At 44.7% G+C, this 18,299-nt stretch overlaps 1 protein-coding gene across 1 annotated transcript in view; it reads right to left on the bottom strand.

The window, feature by feature from the left end:
- LOC100847180 (zinc finger protein 665) overlaps positions 1-17,912 on the bottom strand; it is a 58,928-nt gene extending 41,016 nt beyond the window's left edge. Inside the window, exons 1-4 of the mRNA XM_059877172.1 lie at positions 17,856-17,912; positions 15,350-15,408; positions 1,436-1,507; positions 64-146 (exon numbers count right to left, since the gene is read on the bottom strand). Of these exons, the coding sequence (XP_059733155.1) occupies positions 64-78 (15 nt within the window). The 5' untranslated portion in view covers positions 79-146; positions 1,436-1,507; positions 15,350-15,408; positions 17,856-17,912. The remainder of the gene's footprint in view (positions 1-63; positions 147-1,435; positions 1,508-15,349; positions 15,409-17,855) is intronic.
- Positions 17,913-18,299: the final 387 nt, after the last annotated feature.

Raw genomic sequence — 18,299 nt, 5'->3', positions numbered from 1 at the left:
CAGACACAATTAGCGAGTCCAGAAAAGGGCATTTCAGGAAGGACACACTAAATATGATCTTACCTGAGAAAGAGCCATGCCTCACTCCTTTTCTTTCCTCTTCCTTAACTTCAGGGCTTCCTCAGGCAACACGAGTCCTCAGAGGTCTATCGTGAAAGTTTAAAACATGCTGTTTAATGCTTAGAGTCAACACATCCCCTTCCTGAGCCCCAACCACACACACAGCGAAGCCCTCTCCATGAAGAACAGACAGTCCCCTGTGGCCACTGTCTCAGGAGGGACTCAGGATAGTCAGCTCCCGCAGAGAGACCACCATGGGACTTTCCCACACTTTCCCTCAGATCACACTCCCCTCCTGGTGAGGCCTCATGTACACAGCAGCAGGAGGCACCTCCGCTGACCAGGCAATCTCCTTCAGGTCACACAGCAGGCCCTGATCCATCCCCACTCAGAACAGAGCATCCCCTCCTCAGCCCAGATCTCAGCCCTCAGGACTGGGAGGACTCAGAGTCCTGATGCTCAGTGAGGGATCTAGACTGGAATCAACTGGGGCATCTTAAACATTCTCAAGCTGTGGACCAACACAAACTACCTGAAGGGGAATCTCTGGTCAGAGGGTACAAAACATGTGCGTCGGGAGCCACATTAGGCATTACTGACAAAATGGAGGTAAGGCCCCAACGCTCTCTCCTTGTCCAGCAGGCATGGACCTGGGATGAAGGAGTTAGGTCTTGTGATTCTGACTTGTTTTTTCATTTCCTCGGTTAAGTTGACTGAAAAGAATGTTAAGGTGCTTATTGTCCTTGAGAGGAGGATGAGAAGGCACAAAGCCTTCTGCAGTTGTGCCCAGAGAAGAAGCCATAAAGTTAACCATTGACATTTGCTCAAGTATCTTTACAAAGAGTGTTCCAGGATGAGCACGTAGGCCACAGCTTGAGGCCATGGGAAGGATTGTCATCTGAGACCTATTTGTGAGGGAAATGTTTATGGCAAAGGAAGTTTGCTGAATGTAGGGTTTAGGAATAATTAAGAATAGTTAGAAGCTAAAAATTTAAGGAATGTTGTAGTGCTAGCATATTTTACTATAGTTTATAGAGATTAGGAATTTCAGAGATATTAATAGCTAGAAGCCATTTCAGGAGATAGTGAGCTTAGGATGCTAGGGGCAAACAGGATTTTACAAAAATAAGAAATAAACTGAGGAATGTGGTATGCAGCCCAGACATAAGCATGAGTTACAATGTAATCACAAGTTAAAGTAAACAGGATTCTGAGAGAATCACTGAAGCAGAAACTCTGTTTGAAGGGCAACAATGTTTTATGGAGACAATAAATCTGGGTGAGGGGAAACTGAAAATGCCAAACCTCTGACCTAATGCTTTTGTCAAAGTATAAAAGAGAACCTGAAGCTTGAAATAAACATGCAGTCCCCTACCTTGAGTCAGAGGCTGCATCATTCTCCGCCGACACTGCTCATCTCTTCAGGCTTATTCCCTGGCGGCTGGAGCTGGATTCCGGCACATGTGTATGCAAAATGCGTCATCAATGAAACGTGAAGCCTGGACTGACCACAATTCAGAGGAGAAAAGCACCCCCCAACTCTCTTTTTCTTTCCCAGCCTTACTAAGGTGTAACTAACAAAAATGGTATAAATGTACTGTGTACAAAGTGATCCTGTCATAGACTTATACACTGAATAATTATTATACTTGAGTAAGTTACACGTCCACCTATGAGTAAACTGTATTATTTCTCTCTGGGTGAATTTCAAGGATATAGAAACACTACAGGCAGCATGCAGTACCTCAGATCCCCAGAACTTACTTATTTTACAACTGAAAATCTCTACTCTTTGACTACTAGTGCCCCATTTCGCCTTCCACTCAGCTCCTGGTAACAGCCTTATTACTCGATGGCTCTATGAGTTTGACAATTCTAGTTTCTACATAGTGTCTGTCCTCCTTTGTGGGGCTTATTTAACTTGGTATAATGTTCCCTAGGTTCATTCATTCTGGCATAAATTCAGGATCCTTGATTTTTATATTCATATACAGAGAAAAAATAGTTCATGAATATACAGTATATAATAAATACTTCCATACCACACTTTTATTACCTATTCTTTTGTCAAGAGACATCTGGGTTGTGTCTATGCCTTGGCTACTGCAAATCCAGTCACACTCATGGGACTGTGGACATATCCCTGAAAAACTGATTGCTTTTCCTTTGGATATCTGTCAGAAATGGGTTTGACAGACTGTAGGTCTGTTCTATATTAATTTGTTAAGGAACTTCCATTTTATTTTCGCACATAGCAGTACCATTTACATTACCACCAACAGTGCAGTTAAGATTCCGTGTTTCCTGTACTGTGCCTGTATGTGTGCTTATTTGGGGAGGGACAGGAGTGGATAACAGAGAATGCAGCCTGGCAGCAAGACAGTTGCAGCTGCATCTTCTAGAGGACAAGCCTCCAGGCTGCAGATCACTGTGGCATCGCTGACCTCTGATTTTTTGGAGCCATCCTCCCCTACATCACAGGACTTTATGACTCTTCTCAGGTTGGGCCCAGAGATCCCTACCGAGCAGGACCACCTTATATCAAGCATTCTGTGATCTTAACCTTAGTAATCCTATTTTCCCAGCAGGACTCAAACAAACTTACAAACTTTCATGGTATCCAACAGAGTGTCCACAGAGCCCACAATGAGCCTCAAACCCTCTTATACAAACACAAAGCATTCCAAGCCCTGATAACTCATGCATAAGGCAAAATACAAAAGAGGACACCCAAGGATCCACAGACACAAGACACCATATTTTCATTTACAGTGAGTGATCCAGGTCAAACACCGAAATCTCCAGACTATGAAAAAGACGGATCATTCCAATGATGCACATGGCCTACTGAGACCTCAGCATCTTCCAAGGAAACACTCCAGATTCTCTTGGTATCTTCCCAAATGCACATGAACCTTTCTTCACCGGCAACCCCAAGTACACAATGATAACAAAGTTGATGCAAAAAATGACCTGAGATTTTCCCTGTTACTCTATGGTGCCTGCCTGCTAAAAGAGCCAATAAAAGCCAGGGAGTGGAGTGGATGCTGGGGGCACCTGCTAGACCCAGCCCCTCAAGCCCAAGGCTCCCATCCTCCTGCGCCCACAGGTGCCTGCGGGCTCAGCCCAGGCCACAGTTCTAACAGTGGAAAAGACTTCTCTTGGCTGAATTCCACATCCTTCATTGGTGCTCATGTGTGGTCACGAGTTGTCAAATCAAACCTCTGCAGCCAAGTGTCAGCCTCAGCACTGCTGTCCTGGGAACACGAGCTAAGCATTGGAACCTCAAACCATTCCATGTGGGCTCTCCAACAAACCCGCTCCCAGGTTCTCCAGCCTGAACTGAGACATTCTTTTCCAACAGATCCACACCCGCCTTGTCCCTGCAACTACACTTGGGATGGGCGCACGCTCCATTCACTGGGCTCACCTTGATGCCCCAAGTACTGCCACAAGCCTCCTGCAGACCCCACTAGGCTCCCTCCGCTTTCCCCATTTGTCTACCTCTCCTCCCTGCATGACTGGACTAAGCAAGACTAAAGCACACCAGGGTTTCTTGGCAAAGGGGATCACAAGAGGAATGCCCACGAGCTACCACACAAAGGACACTGCACGTGCAGTATGAAAATCAAGACACTGGTCCCCCTAGGAAAGTCTGCCACCACCTGGGGACATTATGGAGTCCACGTACAAAGGCATTTGTGATGAGGAAGTCTCAAAGCAAGGGTCTCCAGGTCTCATTATCTCCTGTTTTCTCCACCCACACCTACTTGGAAATTATTCTACCTCTTGTGGGGTGCGGAGGGGGGGGGGGGCAGTGTCTCCTTCCTGCCCCATTAGGTTTTGGATTTCTGTTCATCCTTAGCACACTGAATCACAATCGCTGACACTGAGCACATGAACTCCTAGATGGCAAAGCTGCCGTCCACGATGGTGACTGGTCCCTGGATGGACAGAGCTTAGATCTGGGGGCTGCAGAGGACTAAACCCAGCAGACTAAACATGGGGATATCTTAGCTCACTGCTTGAGGACACGAGTTCTGTCAGGCTTTTCAGAATTTCCTATATTTCTTGACCCTTCTTTTGAGTAATTAAGTAATCACATGGGGTAAAGATCAATTACAACTGAAATGTCCAGAACATGGGAAACATCTTCATCACCTGCCCTGTTCTCTCGGTCTTCCCTGAGGATTATTCAGCCCAACCCATAGTCCAGTCATCTAAAGACATTTCCAGTATCAGGTACTGCAGCCACGCTGGGAAGAAGAGGAAAACTATGAGCCCTAAAAAGAGGGGAACGAGGAAGGACTCAAAATAACCTTTGAAGAAGGGCATTAATTTCTCCTGATGGCAACTGATACAGAGGCAATAAACCTGAGTAACATGAGAGAGACTGTTAGCAGGGGATGGGGAGACCTCTATGAGCCTAGACTTGAAGGGTGACAAAGGGCCTGAGCCAGGGTGACCTGAAGGTGAGAAAAGGAACTACGATGTCAGACAGAAATTGTTTTGATATTTGGAAACAGAGAAAAGGTAAATGAGACCAAGACAGGCTGAAGCATGAGCAAAGGGTCAGCTCCCAGGATGAGGCTGGAGACACTGACAGGGCCCTGAGCGTGACAGAGGGTTGTGGAGCCACAGCAAGGAGTAAGCTTTTGTCCCAAGAACAAATGAAAGCCAGTGGAGGTCTGAATGTCAGGACGTACAAAAAAAAAAAAAAAAATCTCCCTTCAGACTTAGCCTTATTCATAGAAGTCATCTAATTCTGAGCCTGTGATCCTGCCTCCATCCTACAGTTTTCCTTTTCGTTTTTCATTGAGGGAAGACTGGGATCTATTTAAAATTCTAATTACCACCAGAAACTCCCTCCAACCCAGAACTGCCACACACAGACACACAGCCAATTTGGCTAATCATTTCAGGGGTCAGTGTTGCTCACGCTCAGAGTTTCCAGTCTAGTCTCTCATCTCCATGTTACAAGTGGGCTCCCTCAGGCCCAGAGATAAGCCGTTTATGAGAAGGTCTGAGCTGAGTGAAGACAACTGGGTATAACTGAATAATGAAATGGGAGGCTGAAGGGCAAGGGGGCCAAGTTAGTCCTTACTGCCCATCCCATTTAAGACCAGGAACATCTGTCACGTATCTGAGCAAAGCAAACTTTTCTTTCAAGATTGGGTCAAAGTGATACCAAGCAGGTAATTCTTTATTATAAGACTGCAGTAAAATATTTTAAAAATACAGAATTGCAAATATATATCCACTGGTACAAAAAACAGTGTAAGGGGTCAGCTTAGAAATAGGATCTGAGCAATCTTTTTCATTATGAATAGAGAGGCTCTGTTGGAAGGTTCCAGGTCAATCCAGCCCATCCTTCCTCATTTGCACAGAAAAGTATAAAAGGGACCCGAGGGAAACATCTTCATATCATCACACAGCTCACTTTTTTTTTTTCACTGATCATAGAAAATGCAGAAAACAGACCACTAGACTAACCAGTTAAACTAGGTGTTTTTTTTTCTTTTTTTGAAAGGAAAGAATGAAGCATGTTGGGAGCCGCGTTAGGCATTACTGACAAAATGGAGGCACGGCCCCAACCCCTTTTCTTTGTCCCGCAGGCACGGAACCAGGATGAAGAGGTTAGGTTTTGTGATTCTGACTTGCTTTTTCCTTTCCTCGGCTGAGTAGACTGAAAAGAACATTAAGGTGCTTACTGGTCTTGAGAGGAGCATGCTAATGCTAAGTCGCTTCAGTCGTGTCTGACTCTGTGCAACCCCATAGATGGCAGCCCACCAGGCTCCGCCATCCCTGGGATTCTCCAGGCAAGAATACTGGAGTGGGTTGCCATTTTCTTCTCCAATGCATGAAAGTGAAAGTGACGTCGCTCAGTCATGTCCGACTCTTAGCGACCCCATGGACTGCAGCCTACCAGGCTCCTCTGTCCATGGATTTTCCAGGCAAGAGTACTGCATGAGAAGGCACAAAGCCTTCTGCAGCTGTGCTCAGCGAATAATTCATAAAGTTAATCACTGACATTTGTTCAAGGACTTTTACGAGTGTTCCAGGGTGAGCACACAAGCCGCAGCTTGAGGTCATGGGAGGGATTGCTATCTGAAGCCTATTTGTAAGGAAAGTGTTTTTGGCAAAGGAGTTTGCTGAATTTAGGGCTTACGAATATTTAAAATAGTTAGAGCTAAAGATTTAAGGAATGTTGTAATCTTAGCATATTCTACTATAAATTATAGAGATTAGGGACTTTAGAGATATTAATAGCTAGAAGCCCTTTCTAAGAAATAGTGAGCAAGGATACTAGGGGCAAACAGGACTTAGAAAGATAAGAAATAAACTGAGGAATGTGGTATGCAGCCCAGACATTAGCATGAGTTACAAAGTATTCACAAGGACACCAGAGAAGTAAATAAGAGAATTGCTGAGGCAAGAACTCCTTTTGAGGGGCAACAATGATTTATGGAGATAACAAATCTGGGTCAGGGGGAACTGAATATGTCAACCCCCTGACCTAATATTTTTTTAAAAGTATAAAAGAGAAGCATAAGCTTGAAATAAATAGGCAGTCCAAGAAAAGTGAGAGGCTGTCTCGGTTCGCGCTGACACCGCTCACCCCTTCAGGTTGAATCCCTGGCTGCTGGAGCTGGACTCCGGTAGAAGCATTTTATTTTGTTAGTTTTATCATGTTAAATGTTCTTTTATTTTCCCATTTCTCAAAGAAATGCCTTTAATTTCATAAAATCTAATGTCATACCTCCATTATTCTCTGGTAAAGAGCTGAGACCAGAAATATCCATTTGTGTGTGCAAACATAACAACTTACACATATTTCATGTCTTTGGTAAAACCACAGTTGAAAATATGTCTGTTTTATTACACGATGTTGAGAGGGTAACAGGCAGGAAGGCCAGGGGGTCTCCAAATGGAGGAAAAAGGCTGCAAGTGTGACACATTTTTATCTCTTTTAAGCGGCAGGAGGAAAACAAACTGGGTCTCCAAAGGGAGGAAATAGGCTGCAAGTGTCAGACATTTTTATCTCTCTTAAGTGGCAGGAGGAAACAAACTAGCGATATTCTTTTCCTTCTCTATACAAACTTAAAAGGAGGTTTCTCTTAAAATACTGTGTTGTCATAATGACACCTGGGGTCAGACTCTCAAGACAATCAGGACTGAAGGTGCCCAGGGGTCCCCACACAAGCTCCTGTTCTAATTACACCTGAGGAACCCCAAGTATTAATAACTGTGGGGGGCCAATCCGTCGATTTCCTTTTAGATACTGGGGCAAGTTACTCCGTGCTTACTGAAGCCCATGGCCCACTTCCCTCCCGATTCGCTTCCATAATGGGACTGTCTCAACGAGCCAAAGGGTATTATTTCAGTTATTCTTTACGCTGTAACTGAGATTCTGTGCTATTTTCACACGAGTTTCTGATTGTGCCAGAGTCCCCGTCACCCCTTTTGGGGAGGAATATACTGATCAGTTTTCATTCCAATCCCAAAGAAAGACAATGCAAAAGAATGCTCAAACTACCACACAATTGCACTCATCTCACATGCTAATAAAGTAATGCTCAAAATTCTCCAATCCAGGCTTCAGCAATATGTGAACTGCGAACTTCCTGATGTTCAAGCTGGTTTTAAAAAAGGCAGAGGAACTAGAGATCAAATTGCCAACATATGCTGGATCATCGAAAAAGCAAGAGTTTCAGAAAAATATCTATTTCTGCTTTATTGACTACGCCAAAGCCTTTGACTGTGTGGATCACAAGAAACTGTGGAAAATTCTGAAAGAGATGGGAATACCAGACCACCTGACCTGCCTCTTAAGAAATCTGTATGCAGGTCAGGAAGCAACAGTTAGAAGTGGACATGGAACAACAGACTGTTTCCAAATAGGAAAAGGAGTACGTCAAGGCTGTATATTGTCACCTTGCTTATTTAACTTATATGCAGAGTACATCATGAGAAACGCTAGGCTGGAAGAAGCACAAGCTGGAATCAAGATTGCTGGGAGAAGTATCAATAACCTCAGATATGCAGATGACACCACCCTTATGGCAGAAAGTGAAGAGGAACTCAAAAGCCTCTTGATGAAAGTTAAAGTGGAGAGTGAAAAAGTTGGCTTAAAGCTCAACATTGAGAAAACGAAGATCATGGTATCTGGTCCCATCACTTCATGGGAAATAGATGGGGAAACAGTGGAAACAGTGTCGGACTTTATTTTTTTGGGCTCCAAAATCACTGCAGATGGTGACTGCAGCCATGAAATTAAGACGTTTACTCCTTGGAAGGAAAGTTATGTCCAACGTAGACAGCATATTCAAAAGCAGAGACATTACTTTGCCAAGAAAGGTCTGTCTAGTCAAGGCTATGGTTTTTCCAGTGGTCATGTATGGATGTGAGAGTTGGACTATGAAGAAGGCTGAGGGCCAAAGAATTGATGCTTTTGAACTATGGTGTTGGAGAAGACTCTTGAGAGTGCCTTGGACTGCAAGGAGATCCAACCAGTCCATTCTGAAGGAGATCAGCCCTGGGATTTCTTTGGAAAGAATGATGCTAAAGCTGAAAGTCCAGTACTTTGGCCACCTCATGCGAAGAGTTGACTCATTGGAAAAGACTCTGATGCTGGGAGGGATTGGGGGCAGGAGGAGAAGGGGACGACAGAGGATGAGATGGCTGGATGTCATCACTGACTCGATGGATATGAGTCTGAGTGAACTCCAGGAGTTTGTGATGGACAGGAAGGCCTGGCGTGCTGCGATTCATGGGGTCACAAAGAGTCGGATACGACTGAGCGACTGAACTGAACTGATACTGAACAAGGTCCATGCCTCTGTTTTCATAAATATGGAGCCCTCCCTTTCTCTCCCTTTAGTTGAACAAAATATAAATCCTAGAGTATGGGCTGATGGAAAATCTGTGGGTCGAGCACAAAATGCTATTCCTGTAGTTGTCAAGCTCAAAAACCCACACTTATTTCCACATAAGAAGCAGTATCCACTGAAACCTGAAATGAAGGAAGGGTTAAAACCCATCATCGAAAATTTAAAGGAGCAGGGACTATTAGTTCCCTGTAACAGTCCATGCAACACTCCTATTTGGGGTATAAAGAAATCAAATGGTAAATGGAGACTAGTTCAAGATTTATGAATAATAAATGAGGCTGTAGTTCCTTTACACCCCGTGGTGCCTAATCCTTATACTCTATTGTCTGAAATTCCTGAATGAGCCAAATATTTCTCAGTAATTGATTTGAAAGATGCTTTCTATTCTGTGCCTTTGGCAGAGAAAAGTCAATTTTTATTTGCCTTTGAAGACCCTATGCAGCCAGCTTCTCCATTAACCTGGACAGTTTTGCCCCATTGATTTCGTGACAGTCCTCACTTATTTGGACAACGTTTGTCACAGGATCTACAAAACTTTAATAGCTTCGAAGTGGTGGTGTTACAATATGTAGATGATATTTTGCTCTGTGCTGAGACAGAGGAAGCTTGTTCAGGAGCCTCAGAAGATTTCTTAAACTTTCTGGCAGGCTGCAGTTATAAGGTATCACGAGAAAAGGCTCAGCTTTGTCAACAATCGCTTACATATCTGGGCCTAATCATATCAGAAGGGACTAGGGCCATAGACCCTGAGAAAATTAAACCCATACTAAATCATCCCCTACCTATGACTTTAAGACAATTGAGAAGATTTCTGGGAATCACAGACTACTGTCATATTTGGATTCCAGGTTATGGGGAACTTGCCCGACCTTTATATAAACTTAGAGCTGAAACTCAGCAGGCCCCAACAGACAAACTGGTTTGGTCTCCAGATACTCAAAAGGCTTTTAAGGTTCTTCAGACTGCCCTCCTGCAAGTTCCCGGTTTGAGCTTTCCCACAGGGTCAGGATTTAATTTGTTTGTCACTGAAAGAAAAGGTATGGCCTTGGGAATTTTGACACAAGCCCGAGGCCCACACCAGCAACCTATTGCTTATCTAAGCAGAAAATCAGATGTAATTTTATGTGGGTGGCCCCACTGCCTAAGAGTAATTGGGGCAGCAGCTTTATTAGCACCTGAAGCTTTAAAAATAATTAATGGACAAAATCTTACTGTACTGACTTCTCATGATGTGAGTGGAATCTTAAAGTCTAAGGTTACTATTTGGATGACAGACAGTAGACTTCTTAAATATCAGTCATTGTTGTTAGAAGGACCAGTAACTAAGCTGAAAGTTTGTGGAAATTTAAATCCTGCCACTTTCCTTCCTGAGAAGGAAAATGAAACACCTGATCATGATTGTTCCCAATTTCTAACTTTAAACTATGCAGCTTGGGAGGATCTAATGGACACCTCATTAGACAATCCTGACATGGAAATATTTACAGATGGCAGCTCTTTTGTTTGGGATGGAAAGCATAAAGTAGGTTATGCCTTGGTGACTGCTGAATAGGTTTCAGAAACAAAATCTCTCTCCCAGGGAACCAGTGCTCAGTTAGCAGAGCTTGTGGCTCTGACCTGAGCTGTAGAGTTAAGCAAAGGGTAGCGAGTAAATATCTACATGGATTCTAAGTATGCTTCTTTGACTTTACATGCTCATGCTGCAGTATGGAAAGAAAGTTTAAAACAGCAACAGGAGAATCTATTATGCACTTCAGAGAGATCCAGAGACTTTTAACTGCTATATATTGTCCTAAAGAAGAAGCTGTTATGCATTGCAAAGGGCACAGCAGGGATGGGAGTAAAGCAGCTGAAGGTAATCAGCTGGCTGACTGCCAAGCCAGAAAAGCAGCACTTTAGGAAACCCCTTCACTGCAGAGGTCTTTGATCTGGACAGGTCTATGGAACAGGAAAAACCACAATATACTGAGGAAGAATTAGAAAGATATGAGAAAAGAGGAACTAAGATTACAGATAACGGATGGTTACAGTCCGAGGATGGACGATTAATAATTCCTGAAAATGCTCAATGGAAAATTCTTGAGGGTTTACACCAGAGTTTTCATTTGGGTGCAGAGAGTACTTACCAAATGGCTTTGCGTTTGTTTGAAAGTAAAAACGTAATGAAAACTTTAAAGAACATATCAAAACGTGTGAGGTTTGTCAGAAAAATAACCCAAAGACTGAGAACCTAGCAATATCTGGATTACAACGAAGTGGAAAGTATCCTGGAGAGGGCTGGGAAATTGATTTCACTCTTATGCCTAAAGCTAATTGATATTCTTGCTTACAAGTTTGGGTAGATACTTTTACTGGATGGACTGAGGCTTTTCGCTGTCGTAGTGAGCAGGCTAAGGAAGTTATACTGATTTTAATCCATGAAATTATCCCCAGGTTTGGGCTGCCACGGAGCCTTCAGAGTGACAATGGCTCTGCATTTAAAGCTGCTGTACCTCAGGGGGTATCTAAAGCTCTAGAAATAGAATATCACTTACACTGATAAATGAAGATTGGGAGACCCCAATCTTCAGGAAAGGTTGAAAAAGCTAATGACATTATCAAAACACATCTGTGCAAATTAACTCAAGAGATGCAGGACAATTGGATTGAAGTCCTACCCATAGCTTTAGTGAGGGCTCGAACTGCCGCCAAAAAGGAGGGACTGTCCCCCTTTGAATCTATTTATGGAAGGCCTTTCTTGTGCACAGACATCGTTATAGACCCTGAAGCCTTGGAATTAACTAGTTATGTAACTCAGCTCTCAGCTTTTCAATAGACATTAACAGAACTCTGGGAGACGACTCCTGACCCAGGCTCTGAGTCAAGCAAGCCTCTATTTGAGCCAGGAACCCAGGTCCTCATAAAAACATTGGGATCTGGGGGCCCATCCCTCGAGCCCCTCTGGGAAGGCCCTTACCAGGTTATTCTTTCTTCTCCCACAGCTGTCAAAGTGCCAGGAATTGATTCGTGGGTACATCACACTTGAGTTAAGAGATGGCACCCTGACCAGAACTAAGTGACTTCATTTTATGTCTTTACTTTCTATGCTCTGACTTTGTACTTTTCAGATAGGCCTGTAATCTATATGAGCCTACTTCTGCTGACTCCAAAAATCCTGAGTGTGCCGTTTGATCCTCAAGACAATGCCTTCCTGTCCTGGGCTCACCCCTACGCTGCATTCCACAATTGGTCTAACTGCTGGGTCTGCAGAGCACGCCCCTCTTCATCAGTGAAAGGCTTCCTGTGGTGGACATCTCCACTTCAAGAAAAAGACTTTCTCAAAGTCTGTGAATACCTTTGACAACAATCATATGTGATGCCTCTTCTTCATCTGATGACATCTACTAACCCTAAAATGGACTGGTGCAACACTTTGTACTTTAACTATGGACATAACGTGACTTTTAATTTTGATTATACATTGTCTCGGTTTAATGACTATTGCACTACACATAAGGTAAATGGGTCTGGATCTAATGGTTTTTTACCTGACTTTTATCAAATATGGGATGAGGTTATATGGCTAACTCCTGAAAAAGGACGTCTAGTATCTACTGCCCCTATATGCTGGGAACAAACAGAGCCATCCCCAAAAGTTAGCCAACAACTTAATTACAATGATTGGAAACAACTGGGATTTTTGCCTCAGGAAATATGCAATGTAATCATTCCTGTGTTTTCCAACCCCAATTCAGGTCCTTCCTTTGTCTGGCCAGGCACTAATTGGGACTGGATATCTCAGTCAGCTGGCTTGACCTATTGGATATGTGGCTCTTACCTATGGGCATGGCTTCCCCCTGGTTGGATAGGGTGATGCATCCTGGGTCTAGCCTTTACTCACGGCTTTGTATTTTCAGAGCTTCCAGAAAAGCCTGCTAATTTACACCACCTTAAAACTCGGTGGTCAAGGTCTGTATTTCACTGGTATGATTATTTGGCTGAAGTCTTTGTTCCCTCTTTGGGAACTACAGATGTTATGCTACGAGTGGATGCTTTGACTAACTTTACTCAACAAGCATTATAAGATTCTCAAAAAGCTATTTCAGCTCTTAATGCTGAACAAGCACTAATTGGAAAGGTGGTTTTACAAAACAGATTGGCTTTAGATATTCTGACAGCTGCGCAAGGAGGAACTTGTGCCATTATTCATACCCAATGCTGTACATATATACCTGATATGAGCACTAATGTTACTCATTTTACTAAACACATGAACAAGATGACTGGGGCTATGGATATTCCTGAAGCCTCAATTGCCTCATTTTGGGAGATGTTAACTAGTGCCCCATGGTGGAAAACTATCTTACTTACAATAATTCTGATTGTTTTGTTTTTGCTGTTTGCTCCCTGCATCTGTAACTGTGTAACTGGATTTGTTTCTAGTTGCATGAAAGCTTTTAAGTGACAAATGGTTGTGTTAGGGGAAGCACACTGATTGAAACCGCCCACCCTGGCCAGGCACCATAGTAACCATTTGCATGAGTTGTTTTATGACAGGAGATCCTGATAAGGAATATGGAACTAATGAGCCACCACCAACCTGAAGAGTTCGGGAAAGGTCGAAAGGAGACATGGAGTGTCTGTCCACTTCACAGAATCCCTCTCGCTAGCATTCATCTTGGCTGAGGGATGTGTGCGCCACCAGGAAAGACTCTGAATTAGAATGATTGGCTAAAGACCACCCGGAAACTAATCTCATCACCATAAAACCCCAGACTGCAAGCCACATGGTACAGACGTTCTCCTGGGTTCCCTTACCCTACTGGTCTCCACACGGGTGCCCTTTCCCAATAAAATCTCTTGCTTTATCAGCACACGTGTCTCCTCGGACAATTCATTTCCGAGTGTTAGACAAGAGCCCAGTTTCGGGCCCTGGCAGGGGTCCCCCTTCCTGCAATAGTTGCTCAAACTCGTGCTACTGCTGCAGCTTCTTCCAACTACTATTTGGGGCCCCTGGATCAAACATCTTTGGTATGAGGGTTAGGAGAATATGTTGCCTCACCAATTTAGGGACAATGCCCCTTGTCAGCTCGAAAGCAGTTATGGAATGAGAACGATGCCCCTTTTCCCTAGGCAACATAATTCTTCTAAAAGAAAAGGGGGCAATGAGACGATAACAGGCAGGAAGGCCAGGGGTCTCCAAATGTAGGAAATAGGCTGCAAGTGTCAGACATTTTTATCTCTCTTAAGTGGCAGGAGGAAACAAACTAGCGGTATTTTTTTCCTTCTCTATACAAACTTAAAAGGAGGTTTCTCTTAAAATACTGTGTTGCCATAATGACACCTGGTTTCACCTGAAGTTAACTATTCTCAAACCTTGAGTTAACCAATGCATTTTTCTTATGGAAATGTTTGTCTTAAGCTATGTTAATGGACTATGCATTTACCCCAGACTGTCTTCAAGTTGGTTCTGCCTAATGGCTCAGAACCTACTTCACAAACCAGTATGTTGTACTCAGATACTATTCCCCTAATCTATGTACACAAAACTATTTTTATGGTAATCTGCCCTTCTACAAGATTCAAGTTAATCATTTTATGGCCTGGGATGAATCATCTGGTGCCAAGATTATCCCAAAATGCATTCTATGGACGAGGGGCCTGGTGCCATTTTGAGTTTTAAAACATTCCTTTCCTTCATTAACAGACTGCTACTGACTATAATGGCACCCCACTCCAGTACTCTTGCCTGGAAATCACATGGATGGTGGAGCCTGGTAGGCTGCAGTCCATGGCGTCGCTAAGAGTCTAAGAGTCGGACACGACTGAGCGACTTCACTTTCCCTTTTCACCTTCATGCATTGGAGAAGGAAACAGCAACCCACTCCAGTATTCTTGCCTGGAGAATCCCAAGGTCAGAGGAGCCTATTGGGCTGCCGTCTATGGGGTTGCACAGAATCGGACACGACTGACATGACTTAGCAGCAGCAGCAGCCCCCCATTCTGAACCCTCTTCCACCTCCCTCCTTACCAGATCTCTCTGGGTTGTTCCAGAGCACTGGCTTTGGGTGCCCTGCTTCGTGCATCAAGCTTGCACTGATCATTCTATTTTACATATGGTAATTTACATGTTTCAATGCTATTCTCTCAAATCATCCCACCCTCACCTTCTCCCACTGAGTCCAAAAGTCTGTTCTTTACATCTGTGTCTCCCTTTGTTGCCCTGCATGTAGGGTCACTGGTACCATCTTTCTAAATTCCATATATATGCATTAATATACAGTATTTCTCTTTCTCTTCCTGACTTATTTCACTCTGTATAATAGGCTCTAGGTTCATCTACCTCATTAGAACTGATAAATGAGGTGACATTTTTGCTATGTATGGCACAAAATAGTCTAAGATGATTTACTACTTACCAAAGAAAATTTCAAATTTATGAGATGAAGGGAAGAAAGCACTCAGGCAAGGAATGAATCTGAAAAATAGTTGAAACAAAAAACTGTGAATTATTTTTAATCTAAAAATCTGGTGTCAAAGTTTAAAAAAATGTGGAGAATAATCATATTTAGAAAAGGATGATACGAGTAGAATACTGGAAACTAAAAAAGCTTATTTCTGAAGTTAAAAATGATTACAGAAACTGAATGAATTAAGACCTATTCCAAGCTACAAAAAGCACCATAAAGAAAGGAGAAAATGTGAATCCGTTTAAAAAAAAAAAAAAAAAGGGTTCCTTTAAAAACGCTACCCAACAATGATACAGTAGATAAGAATCTGCCTGACAATGCAGGGGACATGGGTTCTATCCCTGGTTCAGGAAGATCCCACAAGTACAAGCAACTAAGCCTGTGCACAACTACTGAGCCTGTGCTTTAGAACCTGGGAGCCTCAACTCCTGAGCCCACGGCACAGAACTGAAGACAGCACAGCCAAAAAATTAATTAAAAAAAAAAAAACTACCACAGAGTGACACTCTAGAGTGAGTCATTTCTTGCCCCAGGTCTCTTCTTCCCTGACCTCTATCTCATGATAGGACAAGGGAAGGGAGTCACTCACAACTCAGTGAATCAAGCCACTGCCCCAGGCTCAACAGGGTTTGCAAATGAAAGTCATCTGCCACAAGTAATAAAAAAAGACACAAGCCTTATAGACAGGAGTTTTTAAATTCTCAGCCTCCTCTGTATAACTAAAAAAATCATCTGTATCCAAACAACTGGCCACACCTGGATCGAGCTTACCCCTCTGTTCACCGATCTCCCTATTTCATCTGGGTCTCCGTGTCTCTTTTTCTCCCCCTCTGCTCTCCTGTTGTTCCTGTCCTATTTCCTCCCTCACACGTGTCCTGTTCCAGGCTGCTGCAATTCGTTCCCCCTCGAAACGCTCTCTCTCTCCAACCTTCCTTAGTCTTTCAAAAATCCATACCTATGTCTGCCTCTTTCTTCCCCCATTTCCGCTCCCTCTCTGCGCTCCAGATTACTCCCCTTCTCTCGCTGTGACTCTCCCTTCCTCCCCACTCTCTGGTAGGCCATGTGGCTATGCTTCCTTCCAGCCCCTTTCTTCCTCTGCTCCTTACCTCTTTCTCTGCCCGCACCATGAAACTGGCCACCTCAGATTGAGACGAGAACTCTTGTGGCGGGACTCGAACCGGTGAAAACATAACTCGGGACTGTAACCCAAGAGGCCTGGACTCAAACCCGGCCAAAACCCAGTTAGGGACTCTCCACGTCTGATGTCCCTCATCGCCCTTCGCCTCCCTGCTCCCATCACTGATACAGGGCAGTTCTCCCTATGCTGTTTTCCAGTCCCTGGAGATCTGGCTTTCTAATTTATTAATACTTCTCTATTTTACTCACTTGGCTATTTTCAAGGCTTAACCTCTTTGACTTGACTATCCCTTTGCAAATCCCTCAGCCATTCTCACGGAGAAGGCAATGGCAACCCACTCTAGTACTCTTGCCTGGAAAATCCCATGGACGGAGGAGCCTGGTAGGCTACAGTCCATGGGGTCGCTAAGAGTCGGACACGACTGAGCGACTTCACTTTCCCTTTTCATGCATTGGAGAAGGAAATGGCAACCCACTCCAGTGTTCTTGCCTGGAGAATCCCAGGGATGGGGGAGCCTGGTGGGCTGCCGACTATGGGGTCGCACAGGGTTGGACAGGACTGAAGCGACTTAGCAGGAGCAGGAGCAGCAGCAGCCATTCTCAGTTTTCCTATTGGTTCTCCCTGATGCTTTTCTCCTCAGTTTCAGTTATTTCTCTCAGTCCTTCTGACTCTGCTTCTCCTGATCCTCCTGCCTCCTGAATTTACTGAGTGGGCGACAGAACGAGACGCCCCCGGACCGGAAGATCACCTTTTCCGACCGAGCTGAATTGGGCATGGAACAGCACTGGCTGTCACATGGCTGGCCCAGGTCACCTACCCTACGCGGGGTGAGGAGACGGGCTGACAGGAAAGGGGCCTGCTGCGGGGCAGAAGGGCCGGCCTCAGGAGACTCGAGGACAGACGGGCTGGGAGGGAGGGGCCTCAGGAGCGGGGCGGGCTCTCCGGAATCCCGGGACCGGGGAGAGGGCGCGCGGCCTATCTGGGCTCTGCCTCTAGCGGTCGAGAAGACGACGCGGCGGGCGCGACTCCAACTCGCGAGAGAGGGCTTTACTTCGCAAGGCCAAAGGTTAAAAAAGGGTTTTAAGCAGGAAAATGTCGTCAGAGGCGGTGCCTACGCGGACCGAGGGCAGAAACCGCCTCAGTAACACTTAAAACCCAAACGAAAAAATAACTGGGCCGCAACGGCAGCGGCAGCGTTTATTCGGGGCCGCGTACTGGGTACCAGGGTTTTCAGGTCGCTGGCAATTCCCACACCATGAGGACGAGTGAGGGGGGCGGAGGTGGGGATTGGAGGGGTGGCGAGCTCTGCAAACTTACTCTAGAAGGAAGCTTAGGCGCCGCTCGGGGACCTCGGCTCCGCGCTCTCCAACTTCCGGCTCTGTGTGAAAGGGCTTTTGGTATTAGAGCCGCGGCTTCCGACCAGGGGCGGGGCGAGCACCGGCTGTGCGCAGAGTTTGTGGGTGGGGCGGGCCGCGGAGGGGGGTGGGGCCTGTTACCTTGACAACATTAAGTTATGGTCTGTAACACTGCCCAGGTAACAACTTCAAGCTATGTCGGAACCCAAGATACTTCCTCTTAAGACTAAAAGGGTTTATTCTCAATAAAAAGCTGTTTTTCACAGGATGGTGTGCTCAGATCCTGCTAGTGAGGCTGAAGCAATTCAGGAATCTGGGAACTTGGGCAGTTTTAACAAACAAGAATGGGACTAGTCTCTTTATTACAAATACAAAACTCTGCCTGGGGAGAAATGGGCTATTCCCT

This window comes from Bos taurus, chromosome 18 (assembly GCF_002263795.3).
Source record: "Bos taurus isolate L1 Dominette 01449 registration number 42190680 breed Hereford chromosome 18, ARS-UCD2.0, whole genome shotgun sequence".
Taxonomy (NCBI): Eukaryota; Metazoa; Chordata; class Mammalia; order Artiodactyla; family Bovidae; genus Bos; species Bos taurus.
The sequence above is the reverse complement of the archived record's forward strand: the minus strand, read 5'-3'. Positions and strand labels throughout refer to the sequence as shown.